Source organism: Lethenteron reissneri, chromosome 23 (genome assembly GCF_015708825.2).
Source record: "Lethenteron reissneri isolate LAM-NWPU_2019-01 chromosome 23, ASM1570882v1, whole genome shotgun sequence".
Classification (NCBI taxonomy): domain Eukaryota; kingdom Metazoa; phylum Chordata; class Hyperoartia; order Petromyzontiformes; family Petromyzontidae; genus Lethenteron; species Lethenteron reissneri.
The window spans coordinates 20,211,814-20,233,014 of NC_083801.1; the positions used below are offsets into that span (position 1 = coordinate 20,211,814).

General features: G+C 51.4%; 2 protein-coding genes across 2 annotated transcripts in view; one reads left to right on the top strand and one right to left on the bottom strand.

The window, feature by feature from the left end:
• Positions 1-10,087, top strand: part of LOC133346172 (insulin-like growth factor-binding protein 2) — a 22,552-nt gene extending 12,465 nt beyond the window's left edge. The window contains 4 exon segments of the mRNA XM_061557650.1: positions 4,822-5,102; positions 6,602-6,742; positions 7,124-7,165; positions 7,167-10,087. Coding sequence (XP_061413634.1) covers positions 4,822-5,102; positions 6,602-6,742; positions 7,124-7,165; positions 7,167-7,328 — 626 coding nt within the window. The 3' untranslated portion in view covers positions 7,329-10,087.
• On the bottom strand, positions 10,082-20,281 carry LOC133346174 (insulin-like growth factor-binding protein 5). Its single transcript, XM_061557651.1, has 4 exons — positions 19,454-20,281; positions 15,136-15,323; positions 12,667-12,786; positions 10,082-11,303 (listed from the first exon to the last, which is right to left on the bottom strand). Exons 1-4 carry the CDS (start codon positions 19,887-19,889, stop codon positions 11,178-11,180), a joined length of 870 nt encoding a protein of 289 aa, XP_061413635.1. The 5' UTR covers positions 19,890-20,281; the 3' UTR covers positions 10,082-11,177.
• Between the last annotated feature and the right edge of the window lie 920 nt (positions 20,282-21,201).

The following is a 21,201-nucleotide window of genomic DNA, read 5'->3' on the forward strand; positions in this document are numbered from 1 at the left end:
CTTTAAGAAGGGGCTGTAATGGAGCCAAGTATAATCTTTAAACCATTTCTCCTGAAAGTAGAGTGTCCTATTTGATAGGGTTTGGCTAGGTTATGACATTAACATTTGGCTGATTTGGGCGAGGTCCAAGCTCCACCTCTCCTGCAGCTTCATCTTCGCTTGCTTGTCTGCTCTCTCTCTCTCTCTGTCATTGTCTCAAACTCACTCTCCCTGCTTGATTGTATTAGTTGAAATACACGTGAGAAACCATACTTAGAGGAATATCTCAGCTTAAATTAACATTAGGTTTAGACTGTTGTGATGTCATTATTCGGTTTTAACCATCAACGTTTGCTCCTTTTCTCACTCACCTCCATGTCACCTGCTCTCCCTGCCCTGTCGGCATCCTCATGCTCTCTCTCTCCTTACTCTGAATGTACCAGAGTGATCATGAATGAAATAGTATCAGTAAACAAGTGGTGTTTCTTGTAATGATGTTCAGGAATGGGTTAATAACAATTTCTGATCTGAATGACAATTATTATATCGAGAAACATTGACTCATCTCTTGTACTACTGTATACTTCTATCATCTGACTGGTACTCATTTTCTCACTGCTCTCAACTTACTTTTATTCTTTTCTGCGGCTGCCCAAAAAACTGACGAATGTCACTGCCACCCTTCCTCTTGCTCACGATGACACTGACTGTGAATGAAAGCTGACTGTAATACAATTGCTTGCACTTTAATCAAAGAAACACTAATAATACCCTTTGTTTTTTTCGGTAAATTCACGGAGATAGAAAATTAATAGATCACGACGTTTCTATCTACGTGACTTTACCGAAATAACCAAAGAGTATGGATTCCTGCAGTCACCAAAGCTTCAAATCAAGACTAATAATACTATTTATAATAAGCAAGTGCAGCTATACACTATACTAAACAAATATGCAATAATTGACAGCTACTACTGTCGACAAATATTACACATGCAGCGCAACATAAATGATTGACACTTTACTCAGACTTCACGTGGGCTTTCTGACAAATATAATGTGTGTAAGTCGATGTGTGTGTGTGTAAATCGATGTGTGTGTGTGAGTGTGAGTTGATGTCTGTGTGTAAGTCGATGTGTGTGTGTGCGTGTGAGTTTATGTCTGTGTGTAAGTCGATGTGTGTGTGTTAGTGTGAGTTGATGTCTGTGTGTAAGTCGATGTGTGTGTGTGAGTGTGAGTTGATGTCTGTGTGTAAGTCGATGTGTGTGTGAGTGTCTTTTTCGCCTGGGCAACGCCGGGTACTTCCCGCTAGTATATTATAATTACGGCCTTGCAAGTTACAATTCACTGGATCCTGAATTCCCCCCACCCCTATACATTTAATAAATTGTCACGATTCGGGGTCATAATTAAATCCAAATAGTTTTTGGCCCACATTTTCTGTCTCATTTGTAATCTTTTTAACTTGTTCTATATAGTTTGTACAGTTTTGGCTTGCTCCATTCGCCTAAGTGCAAATTGTAAACGTGCATTCCCACGTGGATGATTTAATGCATGTTTCTTGGGATAAAGAATCAGTTTTCATTGATTAACAGATGTAGTCTTGCATGCCTAGTGAGTATACATTTATTATTTAATTTGCAGACTTGTGTTAATCCACTGCTGATTCAAGGCCCTCATGGCGTGTTGGTTCGTGAGGGTTTTTAACCATACTTTACCAAACTTGTCAGTGTGGTTTGGTGATTTGGGTTGGGGGGGTTGCAAGAACAGCTCGGATATTACTCACCGCAGCCGCCACCACCGATGTTAACCGTGTCTGGGGAACTCAGGTCGCCGGGTTCATTGCGCGATGCACAAAGCTATGCGCCCACAGCTGCAACTCCCCAGTGAGTTCCAGAAAAGTTTTTTTTTTGTTTCTTGTATTTCACTGCTGCAATTTAAAAGTCACTCTTCTACATGCAAATGAGACACGTGAACCTCCGTGGTCAAATCTCCATGCAAGTCAAATTTTGTGTGTGGGCCGTGGCACTTTTGTTTTGTTGCTTTCAAAGGGCAATTGTGGCACAAAGTTTCACACAATGCCCACCCCTGTCATCAAAACCCATGTCGTCATTTCTCCCCGATCAATTCAAACATTGCAGCTTGTTTGACGGAAGTAAATTTCGTTGAAGTTGGTTCTTCTCCCACGCGTGTTGTATGCGGTAGTTCAGTGCCCATTATTTGAGGACGGTGAGCACCGATTGAGGTTCCCACACACTGGTTTGAGAACTCTGATGATGACACAGGTACCATTTGTTTTTCGCTATTTAGTTGTGGCCGTTTTTTTTTTCTTTCAAACTTGCTATATGTGCGTATTACGTGCACGGGTCTTTAACGTTCCACAGTGCAGCGGACGACGCGCTTTGGTGGTCTCCGGCATGAATCACAGGGCATCTGCAGAAGGAATGAGAACGTTTGACCGCATGCGAAGCTGGCTCGGAGATGGTCCCGCTGAACGGCCAGGCTCCAGAGCCACCACCGGTGTGATATATTGCACTCTTTAGAGGGAATCCAAAAAGCAAGAGCAAGGACCCCCTTTGGTAAACACAGTAAAATGTTGCAGTTGAGGAACTGACGCCAGCACCAATGACGCAGAGCCGTTAAGAATTGATGTACCCCAAATCGTCTGTTTGTCGGCCGCGTATCCATGTGAAACTGTGTCGTGTGTTTAACCCGCACAGGCGGCGTTATTGGAAATGGCACGAAAGTAGGTCAGTGTCTTTTTTTATATCAGTTAGGCCAAATGGGTTGGCAACCAAAAGAACAAAAATAGCCAAAAATAAATTTAATTCGGGAAAAAAACCCCGCAATACTTCAAGAGCCGCGATGCATGTGAATACGGAGATGCAGATTGCCAACTCCTGCCCATGGTAAACTGGACTCCCATGGTAAAACTGTACTCCCATGGTAAACTGGACTCCCATGGTAAACTGGAATCCCATGGTAAACTGGACTCCCATGATATATTGGACTCCCATGGAAGCTGGTTTCCCATGGCAAACTGAACTTCAATGGTAAACTGGACTTCCATGATCAACTAGACTCCCATGGTAAACTGGACTCCCATCGACGCGAGGGCAACAAAAACACTGCCCGAAATTGATTAATGAAATAAAAAAGTGCCGTTTTTTTCAAACGGAGTGGCTTCAGATGCCCCTAGGGTCGGTGGAATGGCCCAAATGAATCCACCCACGAGGGGGGGGGAGGGCATCCTCGTGGGCAGCCAAAGTTTAGAAAGGTAGGTTTATTGGTAGAGATAATAGGCATTGCATTAGAGGGACCAGCCTAATGAGGGTTTGGGAAGTAAGTTTTACGTGGCAAGGGGAGACGGAGGGAGAGGGGCAAGAAGCAGGCATGCAACGGACCCATCAATTTTCTGATCAAAAATGTTTTCCACCGGACAACAGTGGATTATAATTGACCACGAATGTAAATGCTTTGCTCTCCTGCGACGTTTAGGCTAGCGGCTGCAAACTAAAATTGTCGAGGCGGGACAGAAAGAAATGAGCGAAATGTCGGGGGAGGGTGAAATGTTGCTCGTCCAGGAGGCGAGAGGGCTGGAGACACACTGCGTGTGAGGAGACGCACTGCGTGTCAGGAGAGACTGCTCGCTAGGGAAGCTATCAGTGGCGAAGCGAGAGTCTGCGGTACTCAAATATCGCCGTCAGCACTTTCCCACGGTAATCGCGCAGCAATGTGCACGGTGTCGTCTGGATTGCACCAATCTGCGTATACAATTTTTTTAAATATATATTGAATTCTTCCGCCAAGATGATGTATTACGAACCCAGTGATGGGTCAGCGGCTAATATCAAACGAAAGGTCGTGTGTGGAGCAGTCACGCAACCCTGTTCCACCGACCGTTACTGAGCGGCTTGGTGAGGTATGGTCAGACCACACACCCCTGTAACCGACATCTAAAACACTGTGCATGAAGTTGGGGGGCCCACCAAGGCAGCAGAGAAAACCTTTCAGTTTTGGAGATTGGCTGCCTTAAGCCAAAATACCTTGGTTGAGTCGAGTGTGCAAACAAGGGAGCTTAGAGAAATGAGAGTGGTGAGGTAGACTGGCGCATGACTATCTCGTGTCTTAAAAGCAGCGATCTTGTAACCGGCAATAGACCATCGACGTATTAGACTTCAGGGTCTTGTTAAAGCATAGGCAACCACCAGAACCATCTCTCTTCTTCCGTCCAGCCCCTTGACAAGATGATGCTGGATCCACAGACTTCACGTAGCAGCAGTCCTCTACCGTGAGCGATCATCGCATCCCATCTGCTGCTGCTGCTGTTATTTCCACGTCGTTTCTTTACATTCTAGTGCCTCCTCCACTCCCTTCAGTCCATCTTTTTATCAGTTGCCCTCTGCCTCCGTGACCTTCCACGAGCATTGCCATTGCTTTCGTTAGACTCCTGTTTCGTATGCAGACCCAAGACCGATCCTAATCAGCTCCCCCCCCCCCACCTGTGTGCGTGCGTGTGCGCGTAGACGCGGTGGTATATCGGTGAGCTCGCTGTGCTACGAACCCCGCGACACGAGTTCTATTTCTGCTCACGGCAAACACCAGTGGACGATTATTATATCTGAACTGATTCTGGGCCTCCCCTAGATCGACTCAGTCTCAATAGATACCCTGGTGCGGTGTGTAAACATCACCACTTGGGAGACAAAGGCGGCCCGGGCGTGTTGCTTCGTTGTGGCCCCCCCCGCCTCCTGTCGTGTGCCGTGCCGGTCTTTGTAGGCGCTACTCGCTTCCGGCGCTTGCCCCACACTCTGGTTGAGGCTCCATTGTGACGCGCCGCAGGTGCCGAGCGGGGCGACTTGGGCGAGCACGACGAGGCGGAGGAGTCGCACGAGGTGAGCGCCCACGGGTGGCACGGGGGCCGCGGGAGGGCACCGCCGGCGTCGCCGGTAGTGGCGGCAATGGCGCCGCCGCCGCCACGCACCAAGCCCTTGCAGAGCGCCAAGGCCGACGCGGTGGAGCGCAGCCTCCACAAGGCCCAGGAGAACGCGCGCTTCCTGGGCCGGCCCAACGGGATGAAGGAGGACCCGTTCGGAATGCGAGTACACAACAAGCACACCCCGGTGAGCCGCGCGCCGCGGTGTGCGTTTGACGTTGCTGTTGAGGCTACAACAAAATAAAGATATATATACACATTACCATACTTTGATAGATTCACAAAAATTTAATAATACTTTTTTTTTACTTGTTTTTAAAGGTAATCGCGTCGTACAATGTATGCCTGGAGAGTATACAAGTTCTATGATGTCAGGTTGCCCGTACCACCTCTAAGGCCTTCTTTGTTCAGGGACCGTGTTAGTTAATAGTGTATATGTTCGATATTACGTTTCGCATCTACAATTAGTACGGTTGACTACGTACGGTGTGAAAGACGTTCGACATGCATACAACACGCTACACCTGCCCGGTTGCTGTTGCGTAAAATACCGTCACGAAATCTCCACAAATATTAATAAATAAACACCTGCATGAAATTACATTTAACGGGTCTTATGGAGGTAATGTCTGCACGAGCGAGGCAAAATTTGAGCCAGTTTCGACTTCATTGAGTCTTACCAGGATTGTTTAAGGAATTGAACTTGGAAGTGTTGGAGGGCCATTCTACAGCGATTAAACGTCTGTAAATGCAGCAGCAATTACGTACATAATAATTTCACGCAATTAATTCTGGCTTTTGTGCAGATGTTGCCGCTAACATAAAATTCGATGACTATTTGGTACGATAGAGATTTGCCTACTTGTCGAGACCATTGCAGCTATTGCATCAGGTTTAATCCCTTCGGTGTTGCCCTGAATTGAAAATCACTTCCGTAGCTGTGTATGAGAAGCATTGTGCTGTAGTTTGTTGTGTGCAGGAGTGCTTGCGTGTGTATCCTTGCTATGTGTGTTCCTGTGCTCACGCGCGTATGGGTGTGCGTGTGTGCTTGGCAGTAGTGCAGCGGTAGCTCCAGTGCCGGATTAAGCTCGTGCAGGGTCTTTAGCATATGTTATAAAGGGGCCCTAAATAAAAAACACACAAATAAGAAAAATGTACTTGCATAGTAAAGTAATTGTATTTATTCACTTGCTATACAGCCACATATTACGACAAATCGCGAACCTTATAAAAGTTGAAGGCAGTATAGTACTATAGTAATAGAGCAAGTGCAGAATCACTGAACCGGAATTGATAGCGAGAAAGCATTTAGCGCGGGCCCCTTGAAAGTGCGGGGCCCGTAGCATATGCTACTTTTGCTGCTAAGATAATATAATCTGCCACTGATTAGCTCACAGCACCACAAACTCAGCGACACGAGTTCGATTCCCGCTCTCGGCCAACGCCAGTGACAATCATCTAAACCAGTCCTAGGCCTCGCCTAGATCGACTCAACCTCAAATGAGTACCCGGTGCGGTGTGCAAATGATGCCTCTGTGGAGACAAAAGGCCGTCGTGCATGGTGCTGGCCACCCATACCCTAATGTGCCATGCTGGCCTTCATTGGTGCTCCGTTGACAGCGTTTTGCCCCAACAGTCTGTTCAGGCTATAAGGGAGATCTTCGTTTGTCGTTTGTCGGCCTACAGTCCCAGTGCCAAACGGAGCTGGAGCAGGTGCTCACCAGGCTGGGGATGCTGCAGCTTTCTGACCGTGACAAGTCCCCCGAAGGCCTCTACCCAATGCGCATTCCCAACTGCGACCGCCGAGGCCTCTACATCTCCAAACAGGCAAGTCTGTCGAGAACAATAATAATACACATTTTAATATATAAAGTTCCTGTTTGTCTTACTGTGCGTCTGCCCATCATTCGCCTGTCAAACCGTCTGTGTCTCCGTTTTGCATCTTTGGTTTTCTGTCGTTCTCTCGGTGTTTCCGCCCGTCTTTTCCTTCCATTAATCCCTCCGTCAATCTCGATGCCCATCCGTCCATACTTATTGTTTGTCCCTCTTATCTATCCGACCGTCCAATCCGTCCACTTTAAAAACTTCACCCAATCTAGTTTGAGTGCCGAGTGTCATGTCGTGTCGAGCAGGAGGCCGACCTCGATCCCTGACCTACGACCTCCCGCCGTCTTGACCGACACGCCCCGTTGTTTCTCTGCCCGCCAGTGCAAGCCGTCGCTGGACGGGCGGCGCGGCGAGTGCTGGTGCTGTGGACCCCTACACGGGCCGGCAAGTGACGGGCTCGCCGGTGCTGCGCGGCGACCCGGACTGCCAGCGCTTCCTGACGCCGACGCGAGCCGGGCGCGACGACCTGGCCGGCGGTGCCGCCGCAAAAACCAAACCCCCGCCAACCCGGCCCCCTCCCGCATAATCCCATAAGCTCCGCTCCTTAACCCCAAACACTCACGGAAGAAGAAAAGAAAAAAGGAAGATGCGGTAGAACACAAACCTAATAAAAAAAAAAGCTCTTATCACAGAGGTACTGTGGCTAGGCTGTGCTGTGCCGCTTCTTGAGCTGTCTGAAGCTCTCTGATGATGAGGAAATAGAACCGTGATCGCCATCGGGCATGCTGACATAGCACACGTTGGTGTCATCACCGCCCTGATGTTGCATAAGCGATGCCATTAGAATGCCCGTGATTTTCAATTCTGTTTAAATGTCAACGAGGCTTGCGATTCGTGTCGGACCGCCCAAAACACGTGGCCTAGGGAGGAGGTATCTATAACATAAGCGGTCTTTGTATGTTTGGGTTCTTGCTTTCTTTTTCTCCACTTACCGTACATATAACTTGACTGCATATTCTTCCAGAAAAGTCTCCTACCTTCACTTCCTATACAAACAAATAATGAACTCCAAATCCTCTCCTAATAGCCCATGAACTCATATTCACTCGCTCTGCCTCCTCAACACACAATACCAAACAATCCTTAAACAAGCCCTCCCCGGAAATCAGAAATCACCACAATCCCATCTCATTCAGGATCGTCCCAGCTATGCAGATTACAATCGTACAGCCTCATCTCCTGCACCACATCCTAAACATTCCTCGTAAAATCCCCACTTTCTTACCTAAAACTAACCATCGCCACTCCTTACCCTTCAAATCCTTCAGAGTGCATCGCCAGCACAGAACCCCCAAATATTCCTGGTTCTTGGCTCCTGAATCCCATTGAGGTGCAATCGCAGCTGCATTGCGCATGGCAACGTGGGATAAATAAAAACCCGAGCAGGCGCCACTGTCTCCCCACCTGGGACTCGCTATAAACTATTTAGCTGTTATACATTTCCACGTGATAAGCCACTTCGTTGAGCTATCACTTGTGGCCAGGTCGCTTCTGAAAAAGAGCTATATAGTAGCTCAGTGGGCCTTACCTGGTCAAATAAAAAATAGTAATAAAATAATGATTATCTCCCGGCCTCTTAGCCACCCCCCGCTACCTAACACGCACGACACCCACACACACACACCAGGGGAGCCCTCGGCAACCGCTGAATTGGCGGGACCTAACTTGCTGTCGACGACAACTTTGCACACTGATCTCCAGGGCCACAGCGCCATCCCTTCTTCCCGTGAGCGCGTGCGTCTCCCCCCCCCTCCCGCCCACCTCCTGAATTCGGGTGCTGCGTTCGTGCGGTGGAGGGGGGGGGTCCTTGCATGCGTTAGGAAGGTTGCGCAGCGACGTCGCAGAAGCACGTCCGGGATTGTTGTCGGCAGCGGCGTGAATCTCACCGCTTGTCCCAGCGCAGCAAACAGCTACATCCAAGATGCATTGCTGCCCTCGCCTGAGCAATGCACCATTTCATTTTTTTGAGCTCAACCGCCTTAGCGAGGGCTACGCACAGACGCGATGGTTCGGTGAACCACTCACGGGATGCCGTTCTGCGCTTGCCAATGTTCTTAGAGTAAAAATTACGTCGTTGATTGGTAAGTACAATCTTCATTCGAATCGGCACCCTTTTGCATGTTTACCGATCATCAGGTGTGTGCAGCCTGCAATGATAATTTGCATTTGAAAGATAAAACAAAAATGCCAGGTGACCGTGGTGGATCGTAAGGACTGCCATTTGTGGACTGCCCTGCTCTAAACCATAGAATGACAGCTCGTGATATCATCGGGGATTCATTTCTCGATTAATGTTTGCCTCGTTGGTAGACCGGAGTAGGCCTGTGACTAGAAATCACAGCAATAGCGGGGGGTATATACTGGATGTGGGTGTGCCGGTGAGCGGAATAAATATTTTCTGGGTCTTTCACCCGGACATGGCCAAAAACGAGAACCCCTGGACTAGAACATTCACGACGGGGAAATGAAGTGCACGACACACGCGGTGCAAGGTCACAACTACTCGGACCAGCTCGCGCGGGAGAAACATGTCACCACCACCACCACACAGGACTGATGACCCCTTCGCCATGGATCGTGGCTTCACCTCAGCTCCTGTGCACGAGTGTGAGCATCGGAAAAGCCGCTCGGTGCAAATGTGTGAAAACCCCCGCGTGATCTCGGTATTTTATGGTAACTTAGGTCACACAAAGCCATTGGTAATTGAAAAGACGAGGTAAGCATGCAGAGGGTCACCCACATTTGAGATGCTGATTGAAGTAGTTTTTGCTTCCGCTTGTAACGAGCAAGGGTGTAGCTTCAACACATGGATTCATATTAATTCCTAAGCTTGCAATACATGCCTCAAATCGCGCGTGTAAGAATGCGGTGTTCCTCGATTAATACGAGTTGTATGTGATGGGTTCACATGACCCCTCCAGATACTAGAGGCCGCTCCGTTCACAGAAAAAAATATTTTTAAAGGAAGAAACGATTCTTGAATTGTGACCCTGCATCGTTGACAATTCGTTGAATCGCGAAGGAGTGAATCGTTGCATCCCTAGTCTCTGGAGAATCTGTCCCTTGCCAGTTTAGTAACCACAATACAGTCCTCGTAGAATAATGATGGAATGTATAATGGGGGGCAGCCTTTTCTCTTAATGGGGGTGGGCGGAATTCAATATTTTTGCATTTTTTGCAGCCGTGTCAAAAAAAAAGTCTGCAGACTTTTTACGCAACCCGCAGACTTCACCATGGTCAATTAAAAACGAAAGTGAAAAGTACAACTTTGACACGACCCCACTTGCTTGTTTGTTTTATTCAACAACAATCACACTGTAAGATAACAGTCTTACCATGGACTCTGATGGTATTAACATTATTCTTATCAATAGCATTATTAATATTATATATGCGTTTTCTAGGTATCGATATACAACCACGTATAATTGTTAAGCGTGCGGTAACTAGAGGATAGTACACGGTAGGAGCTATGGTAAGAGGCTGGCTCGCGCGGCCAGACGATGTGCCATCGTTAGCGCTAATTGGTCCAAAAGTTAACGACAAAACACAAATACGCGACGCGTGGTTAACTGTTCAAGAACGTTTAAGTCAGTATAATGACGTGTGTTACGATTAGGAACCTACTATATTAAATAGCTTGCTAAGATTATACTTTAATTTATAGATCTTAATAAATACCTAAGTAACATCTGGTGGTGGTGTGAAGTGTGTTCTCAAAGACAAAGAGTGGGGTGCTCCCTTAGGCCTCGTAGTCCGTGTCGCGGTGCCAACATCCCGCCCGGACCTGGCAGGGATTCGCTGCTTGTGCGCCGCTCTCAGTCAAAAATCGTCATCGTCAAAAAGGGTCCATTTCCCCTGCTTCAACTGACCCTGTCCCACCCCCGCCAGCTCCCACGACCCCACAACGCTCTTCCCCTCGCCAAACCTCTCTCTTTTGCCTCCCGTGCAAACGCTCCCCCCCACCAAACCCCCTTCTTTCCTTCCCCTGCCGCCCCCTCTTCCTCCTTTCAAGTGAAGGGCTCCGCTTCTGGAGCGAAATTTTCGCCACACATCGCTCGTCTTCCATTATGGAATGGTTAAGGCTCGACCCCGGTGGGGGTGAGAACCCCGTAGGCCCGTCTCGCCGAGATTGCTCTGCAGCAGCTCACGCCTCTCTCAGAAGCCACGGCGGGGAGTTAGGAGTAGGGGGGGGGGCGATGGAGAGGGACAGCGGTGGGTGGGTGTGGGGGTAAAGATGGCAATTCTTAGGGAAGCTCCCCATCAGGGGGGCCCCTCCTCCTCCATCCCAGTTCTTCCTTTTTCTCGCTCTCCCCACGCGCTCTTCCCACAGCCCCCCCCCCCCACCCCCGAGTCCCTCCCCCGGTGCGGTGCTTCAGTCGCGCTCCATGAGGGACTGACAGCGAGCTCCACCGCCCATGTGCTCGGAGCCGGGCACCCGGGCCCCGTACTTGTCCACGCACCAGCAGAGGCCACGCTTGCGGCCCTTGGACGGGTTGCACTGCCCAGGGAGGAGGCACGGGGAAGCGGGGAAGGAGGCAAAGAGATGAGGGCGGTTAGAGGGAAGCAGAGGATTTGAGTCGAGATCCACCGCAATCGACAGCGCGGATCGCTGAAATCCTCGACGCGTTAAACATCCTTGGCACGATCGATGGCTGGAGATTTAGCCACAACTTGGATTTCATGGAAAAATTGCTTTTTTTTTCCCCACCCCTCAACATCCGATTTGGGGTTTGTGTTGGCCGGAGCTGTTTGTTGGCTCGTGCAAAAGATTGCGGTTTGCACTGAGACGTGGCGAGTGCTGCGCTCGGGATGAGACTTGTGGAGACCGGCCTTACAGTGGGGAGGGCCTGCCTGCCTAGCAGTGTCAACCCGTTCTGAAAGTTGGGGAGGGGTGGCTGATGTGGTTATAGTGAGCAAAGGGTCACACTCGTTTTTTTGACACCGCTATCCATAAATTAACATCAATTCCCACGCCTCCCCGTACAAAGGAGATCTGTATCTCAATGGGTACTTATCTGGTGAATTAACGATATCTGTGTACTGCAGTAGATAAATAAGCGGCTTTCGGTTATGTGTAACGATTAAATCAGCGTGGCTTTTTTTGGTTCCAATCTCACTCCCAAATAATTACCACTACCATTCTCAACATTGAAACGTTCTGTTGCAAATATACACAGGGCCATGTACAATCCCTGTACTTCCTGAACAACTTTTACTCCTCTTCTTGGTTCTTTCGGTAAAGTCACGTAGAAGGGAAGTAATAAAATAATAAAAATATTATTTTATTATGTTTTATTTTTATTATTTTATTACTTCCCTTCTACTTGACTTTACCGAAAGAACCAAGAAGATGAATCCCTGCAGTCACGAAAGCTTTAAATCGAAACGTTTACTCCATCCTTAACGAACAATCTATTGTGACTACTGCAACCATATCATCTTTAATGGCAAAGGCAATGCATCAAGTTTCAACGGACAAAGTGCTCCTTTGGTGTGTTATGTCTCAAAAGGCCGCTGCAGTGCAGTGCCCTTTACCAGCAGAAACAACAAAGTGGATATAAACAATGCAATTGGGAAGAGGGGAAAACAGTGTAGGGTTGGAGCGCCGCGAGCCCTAACCACAACTATCACCAACCGGCGACAAGCACCGGCCCTATTACTGATCCCAACCACCTCATCAACCAGACAGCCACTGATACCATCCCTCCACTGGACAGCTATGACAAAGAGCTTCATAGCTCTTCGGATTCTTCCAGTCTAAAAAATAAAGTCTCATTCTAACCTCACGCGACTGGTAACCCCACCGCATCAGGTTATGTTTGCTCGTCAGCTTGCGGAGTTTTTGCTGGGATGAAGCTCACCTGCTTTTTCTTGTAGTATCCGCGGCGGTCGCAGTTAGGGATGTAGATGGCCTTGGGCACGAGGTTGGTGCTCTCCTTGAGGTATTTTATGGCCAGCTCCACGCTTCGCTTGCACGGACCCTGCGACGGCGACACAAGGAGGAGTGGTGTTAAAAGCGACGCTCATTCACGTTCCCTTGATCGATGGGATCGTCGCTTTTGTATGTGTGTTGAACCTCTTTCGCACCGTACGTCGCCAAACGTGCTAATTTCGAGGTGCTTTTGAAATCAGCACAGGATAAGGAACGCTTGTAATGACCGAAGTTTGGGACACTTGATATTGGTGGTGGTGGTGGTGGGCATGAATTTATATGCAGAGGCTGTGATACCGCAGCTGCGCCACCAGAGGGCGCCAGAGCCTCACGCGTGCGCGTGTGTCTGGTGAGTGCGTGTGTAGTGTGTGTTGTGTGTCCACGTGGTGTGTATGTGTGTGTGGTGTGTGTGTGGTGTGCGTGTGTGGTGTTTGTGTGTGTGTTCTGAGCGCTCGCTCTCAAAGTAGCGATGAAACAAACCGAAGAGTCCGCAGAAAAAAAGCACACGCACACACGAGTAGGACATATGCGCTCATCACAGCATCGCTCGCGTTCATTTGAAACCCGTTTTATCGATGAGCTGCTGGTGCAGGCTCTAGCCAAGAGAATGTTGTTGGACGCCAGCTGCTGCTTGCAGCGGAATCACCATTGCAGAGCCTTTGAATTATGTACAACAACAAAAATACACTTTAAAAAAGGAGTGATCATTTAGAAGCGGACGTTAAAGTGTCCGCTGTGAATGGCATTACTTCGGCGTTGCCTTCACCTGTCTACCACAGATATTGTCGCCTCTTGTGGCCGAGGTGAACGGGCTATAACAGCTAAGCGGATCTCGGTGATGCTGGAACAGCGGACGCGAATGGGTGGGGGGTTGTGGCAAGCGCCACACGTTGGGCAGAATCAAACCTCGGGAGGGACACAGAAAGGGCAGCGGAGTGATCGTCACCGCTGCTCGTCAATTAATTCCATGCACCTACGCCAGGAGGCAACGCATTGTGACGCAGCAGCTCCCATCACAGCCACGCCACTCAGCTCTTTGCAACTCAGTCGCAGGGGCGCGTGCGAGTGTTGTGCTGTGTGTTGTGTGTCAATTGAGGGAGCGGTGGTGCAGCGGTTAGCGCAACGAATCCCGGGGACGCGAGTTCGATTCCCGCTTACGGCCAACACCGGTGACGATTGTCTGAACCGGTCCTGGGCCTCCCCTAGGTCGACTCGGCCTCATGTGAGTACCTGGTGCGTGGTGTTGACCACCCACCCCCTCGTGTGCCGTTACGGCCTTCATAGGTGCTCGCTAACAGCACTTGAACCAACAGTCTGTTAATGCTGCATGGGGTATCTTCGTCTTTTTTATTCTCTGTCTTTTGACAATTGCGCCCCGTGCCTCTGACCACATCGCCACTTAACGTGCCCAGCCCCACTGCAACTCAGAATCTCCTCGAGCTTAAGCCGAGTCAGCACTCGGACGAGGTGAACCACTGGAGCTTGGCGGCTGTTGTAGGCACGGGGCGGGGTTTTCTCCGGTTTCCTTCCCCGCGAAGACAAACACCGATTTAGCTCTCGGTCGTGGGTTGCAGGTTTGTACCCAGGGCTGGAAATGGGAAGGAATTGCTGGGGGGGAACTCTCGACCCACCCCCCTCCCCCCCCCCGCCACCTAAATGTAGACAGCACCAACTGAGCCTGAGCGCAAAGGATGGCGGCCCACGACACTTTCCATTTCCGATTCACATTTTCACTCCCACCACGACGTTACGGGTCGTGTCCGGCCCATGTCCGCCGCAGGTTGTGACCGCAACGGTTGTTCGTATCGGCACGGATGCCCGACGTTTGAGCTCCACTTGCCGGGAAGTAAGTTCCCCCAGAAGAGGTTCCCAGCACGCGGAGCGAAACTCAAGACATCGGCGCCGAACATGTACGCGTCAGCCGTACAGCCGGAAAAAGCGATTGGGGACAAGCCGCACGGCCCGCACGACCGCAAAAAAAATAACCCGACACACGAGTTAAAAGAACCCCGAATTTTGTGCAAGCGGACAAAGATCCCAACGTAGCCTGCAGGGACCCCTTAGGTTAGAGCAGTGGATGTTAACTTGGCCTGCACCCCCTGGGGGTGCAAGATGCCCTTCCTGGGGGTGCGAGACACGGCCATATTTTTGTTCGAAGGTAAATCATCGAAACGTAAATTAAGCACGGGCACGTAAGTAAAACTTACCTTGTGTCATCAAACCCGACGTATTTATTAACACGATACATTGCTTTTTTTTTTAAACGATTGAGAACCCAAGTGGGGCGCAAGGCCACGGCGAAGCTTTCAGAACCACTGGGTCAGAAAGTCCCCAGACTCGTCGTGCGGGCGCGGCTGCCCCATGTGTGACACGGGCCGACGGCTGTGCGGGCACTCACGGTCTCGCCCTCGTGTTTGTTGTCCAGCGCGTGTGCGCTGACCACCGTGTTGTCGCCCACCAGGCGCGAGCGCTCCTTCTTCCTCTTGTTGGAGTTGGCGACGTGGCGCGAGCGCGCCGGCGGGGCGACCTCGGGGCCCTCGGTCGGGGTCGAGTCCCCAAAGCTCGACTCTTCGCGAGGGTCCACCTCTGCGGGGGGGCGGGGGGGGGAGGACAATGGGGGGAGGGGAGACACCACGGGAGGATTGGACACGGTGGACGAGTGGGGGAGAGCAATTGGAGAAAGGGACAATGCGTGCCAGTGTATAGTGCTGCAGGGTGGACTTCTCGCAACTTCCAGGAAGGTCAATCTATCGGCCAATCACCGTGCTAATCGGAGGTGCGGGGCGGTAGGACAAAAAAAACACAAACAACGGTTCTAAAGATATGAATGTTCAATCTAGATGATTTAAAAGTGCATAGCTCCAGTGGCTTCCTCATATCGGAAGAAAGAGCGTTCCAGACGGCCGCAGAAGCGCACTGCATCGTCATCAACTTCATTGTCAGTTTCGAGTAGGTGGAAATTCATCGAGAAATCAGTTTTTTATAAGAGAGCTCAGTATTGTGAGATAAGAGTGGTGTAAGATAATTAAGGCAATCATGCATATTGAGGAAAACAATCAAGACACTCTCTTCAAAACGAAGTCTTTACAACTCTCCCTAACAGGTCTACACATCTTCACGAGTTATTGGCTAAACGAGACATTAGCTGGAGACTAAATGCAATGATTCATTGCTCACGCTGGGTACAACGTTTTGTCAACAAAGATGTGTGGGCCAGTACAGTTGGAGAGCCGTTTACATTGACTAAGGACCATTTCTGTGCATACTTTGTATAAAAAATACATTTACATATTGTTTTTTAAATATATTTTTTGGAGATTTAGAATGGAGGTGTGCATTGCCAGTCACGTGGACAGAGTGTCTCAAAGTCTACACCTCGTAACTTGCCGATGGCCTTTAATCCCACAATCGCCAATTAACAGATATAAAATTACATATTTCACATTTCAAAGGTTATATTGGGGGTTGTATGGTTACAAACCATAGATAATTATGGAGATGTAACGGCTGGAGCATGTGAGCTGGTGGGTGGCTTGGCTAATGGTTATATCTGGCCAGACATGGCAGGTACGCTCGCCTGTAATCCAGCGATCTGTAGGCAAGGTTGTATACGATACAGCAAGTATGTTTCTGATCTATTTGAGCCAAACTTGACTGCTTGGTTGCATGAGTTTTTCACTGGATATTCCGGCATCCCTCCCACGAAGCAAGGACTCACCCAAATGCCTTCACTTAGCAGGCCCCTATTTGAAAGTGGGTCTCAAGATTCATTGAAGCGTTCCTGTGCAAATGAATGCTGTTACAGTATTCCGCCGTTATTCACGAACTTGCTATCCGCGAATCGCATCTGGAACTCTACACGACTGCATCGCAAGAGAGTGTCGAGATAAAGCGATAAGGGAGAATGTTATGAGAGATAAAGTGACGAGATAAAGAGATGAGAGAGATAGCACCTGCAGACGTTGCCTTCACGCACGTACGATACACGCGCATGTATTCCACAACTTATTTACGTAATTATTTCAGGCAATTCGTTCCAAAGATAGGGTTTTCGCAAATGTTTTATTCGCGAGCTATCTCTGGAGCGTATCCCTCGCAAATAGCGAGGGGATGCTGTTATTTAATTACTGCCCACCTGGAATTCTAACCCCCCCCCCTCCTACCAGAGTCAAAATCCGAACCCTCACACCCACCAACACAGTGTTCTTTATTCATCTACAGAGGGGAGGGGGGGTGTCACTTTTGCTGATAAGACATCGGTGTGAGGACCGTCCACACATTTGAATCCATTGGGGTTCAACATCACGATGATGGGGAGGAGGGAGTTTTCACATTTGTGTATTGTCGGGGGGGGGGGGGGCGCCGCACTAAAGGCCACACAAAAGGGGGCCCGCGGGGGGGGGGCTTGCAAGTGGAGAATCAAGGCTCCAACGTCGTCGGATTTCGTAGCCGTCTCGCGCGAGAGACACCGCCTCGCGCTGTCCGCTAGGTGGCAGCCGACGAGACCCACGGAGCCGTAAGACCATCACCACCACCCACCCCCCGCTCAGCCGCCACGCGGGCACCGGACCGTCAACGAGCGTGGCGACATTAATTGGCCCCGCGAATTCAATTCGCGTTGGGGGTTTTTTTTTTTCATTTTTATTGGGTGGGCGCATGGCGATAAAGGGGAGCGATTGGCGCGAGGGGGAATGCACGTTATGTCGCTTAGAGCGTGAACTCTCTCGTCGCTCACGATGAACAACAATTTGCCGGTGGAGTCTGTTTATAAATAAATGACGATAACGGATCAGTGCTGGCCGCAACCCATGGGCGAGTGCTGCTCACACGAGGATGAGCAAGGCAACGTAAGGCTCTCTCGTTGACAAGCCTCCGGGTTCTGTACGCTCCATGGCAATGGCTGAATTATTGAGTTTGTCGTGTAGAGTTGGGGCATTTTCGTTGCGCTGCCGATTCTCCGTTCAGGCTGCGTCGCGTGTGCCGTCCTCGCAGTGACCTCTCCGGCTCGCCGTGACCTCTCCTATTGCGAGAGACGCAAGGAGACACCACGCACGCGCGTCTCCTCCACCCCCTGGGTCTATTTGGCGTCTTGCGGATGGGCTAAATGCTCGTCCGTGGCGCCGCGAGGTCATTTAATTCCGCCGCGCGCATCACTGTGCCCGCATACGATGTGCCTAAGCTCGGCTCAAGACCCCCAAGGTAAAAGCAGTGTGGTTATAATCTGACGCCCGGGGCTGGCTGCCTGCACACGTGACGGAACGTCCCCCCCCCCCACCCCCCCCATGGCATGGCTTCGTGAGATCTCCCACGCCTCGCCATCGTGTCCGACACTCCACCCGTCACCAAACCCCCAAACGCGAACCGGTCCGCCTTCGCAGGCGTGTGGCTCTCCCGTACCCATCACCCCACCCCCCGTAACGCCCCTCTTCCAAAACCAGAGGCGCACAGTGGTGGTGCCTTTGGACGAGACCTGTCGGACCACGCGGTAGCGACCGGACCGGGCATTCGGCTCGAACTTAAGAACTTCGTGTGTCAGCGGTTTGCGTGTGGGAGCGACGAACGACTTCTCGGATGTTCGTGCGGATTTTTTGCGGACGATGCTCGCGGTGAAATTCGAGGTTCGAATTTCACAAACAAACAAAAAAACGATTGCGGGGAAGCAGAACGTCTTTAAACACTGCACACGTTAACCTGCGTGTGCACACACAAAGACAAAGATCCCCCGTATAGCCTTAAGAGACTGGGGCAAGTGCTGTTAGCGAGCACCTATGAAGGTGCGACACGCCGCACGTGGGTGTGGGTGGACAGCACCACGCCAGACCGCCTTTGTCTCCCTATTGGCAATGTTTACACACCGCACCAGGTACTCATTTGAGGCTTAGTCGACCTAGGGGAGGGCCAGGACCGGTTCAGATAATCGTCACCGGTGTGGGGTAGCCGGGTTCGTAGCACAGCGCGCTAACCGCTACACCACCGCTCCCGACTGCACACACGCACACGGACTAGCGCTCACATACACGCGCACATTCTTGCGCAGGCCATGCGCACACAACGCGTGTCCGCTTCCACACACACACGTGGTGCACACACACACACACGAACACACACACACGTGGTGCACACACACACACGAACACACACACACGTGCGTACACACACACACGTGGTGCACACACACACACGTGGTGCACACACACACACACGAACACACACACACGTGGTGCACACACACACACACGAACACACGTGGTGCACACACACACGTGCGAACACACACACGTGGTGCACACACACACACGTGCGAACACACACATGCGGTGTTCACGGGCGCACTACCTCAATCAACCACTCCCGGTTACCATTCGCTCGCGTTCACGCGATTCTGCTCGCGACGAACGTGGCACTCGCTCACTCCCACACTCGTGCACACACATCGCACACACACACACGAACACACACACACGTGGTGCACACACATCGCACACACGCACAGACACGCGCAGATGCGCAAAAACTCACCCAACTCAACACACTGCCCACCGGCACACCTATCCCCCACGGAACCCCAAGTTAATTTTATCTCCAAACCCACCCCGTGATGAAACCCACATCCCGGTTACTTGTTTAGAAATGCGCTAACAAGTCGCCCCGGGGAAATCAGTCGAAGTGTCCCCTCCTGAACTTCGCCTCGCGCTCCCCATCCCCCCGGGACCCACCTTCGTAGTGGCGGCAGACGCCACGACCCTCGAGCATCGCCTGCAGCTGTCGCTCCTCGCCCGCCTGGGGCAGACACTTGAGGCCGAAGCCGCACCGCTCCGTGTAGATCCCGCACTGCGCGCCCTCTCGCAGCGCGCACGTCAGGCAGCAACCGCAGCCGGGTTCCCGCACCAGCTCGCAGCCCGTGGGCAGCTCGCACTGCGACAGGGCCCGGTCGTCGCACGGCTCGCAGCGAACCACGGGGCCCGCGCCGCCACCGCCCAGAGCGAGGCACGACCAGGGACCGCACGCGACCACCAGCGCCATCGCGAGTAGCGACCGAGCCGTGGACGCGCGCGTAGAAGAATTGGGGGAGCAGGATGATGATGAGGACGCGGCGGCGGCGGCGGTGTCGATGACTTGCCGAGGGCGCACTGAGCTCAGGCGTTGTCTCATGGTGACCGAGATGTCGTCCCTCTTCGTGCTAACGGGTGGCCCGCGGGTTAACTGCGAGACGCAAGGGGAGGGAGATGCGGACGAGAGCTGGCGCACGGGCGCTGCGCTTTTGCGCACGCGTTGGCCGCTAGTTAGTGCGCAATAACCACGGCGGCGACCGAGGACGGCGGTGGCGCGCCACGAAACTTCTGCTCGCGGAGAGAAGGAAGCCGAAGAGAGACGGGGGGGGGGCAAGGGTGGAGAATCCGAGAGTTAGCTATAGCCAGCAAGAGAGCACGGACAGAGAGACAGAGGAGAGACAAGAGGCGAGAAACTCGCTCGCGGTTGCTCTCGAACTCGCCGCCGTCTCCGCGATTTCAGTCCGTCACGCAGACAGCGCGCAATTTATTGCGAACAAAGTGCCGCGGCCCCTGCATATGTATGGGTGCAGCCCCCCGCACTGGGAGCACGTTGGGGTGGGGGGGTGTGGGGGGGTGTGGCGCCCTGTGCTGGGTCCGGGGCCCCGGTTGTAATTTAAGACGCCGCGGGTCTCTCTCTCGGCTGGCTCGCTCGCACTCTCTCTGTGCGCCGACAGAGAGAGAGAGCCAGCGGAGGGGGAGCGCAGAGGCACCCACCCGCCCGCCCGCGGTGTACAATGGCACCGGGAGGGGCATAGCAGCCGGAGGTGATCGCTGCTATGCATTACCGAGTGGGTCACCTCCATTGACTGTAAAATAAGAGATTGAACGCTTGTTGTCTGTGCATTTTGGACCGCGCACATGCATAGACATTGTAACGCACGAAGCGGTCACTCTGTGCTTTATAGAATGGTACACTTAAGATACTATAGCCGCGCAAGAGATGACCACTCCTTATACAGGTGGCCGCTCTATGCTTTATAGACTGAACGCCTCTACAGATCTAAGAGCAAGAGGTAACCACTCTACGCACTTTAGACCGGTCACCTAAATCGACTATCGAGCCAGAGGTGGCCACTCTATAAACTTTTAGAGAGGCCACCTCTGGCTATAGGCTGCATTCTATTTGAGCGCGGGGTATGATCCTTTTGCTCACAATTGTGGGCACGTGGGTTCACATCCCTGGCTCGGGACGACGTCTTCATCATCATCGTCGTCGTCATTTCGTTGGAGGGGGGGGGGGTCGGTAAAACAATCACCGAGACAGGCGAGGAAGAGCACCGCTTCATGCTCAGGAGTCCATCGTGGTTGTACCTCGGATAGACTTGTCCCCGCCATGTGAATGTGGAATATCCACACATGGCTCACGATCGCTGCCAAAGCCAGACGCAGCTGCCGCGACGCACGCGCAATGA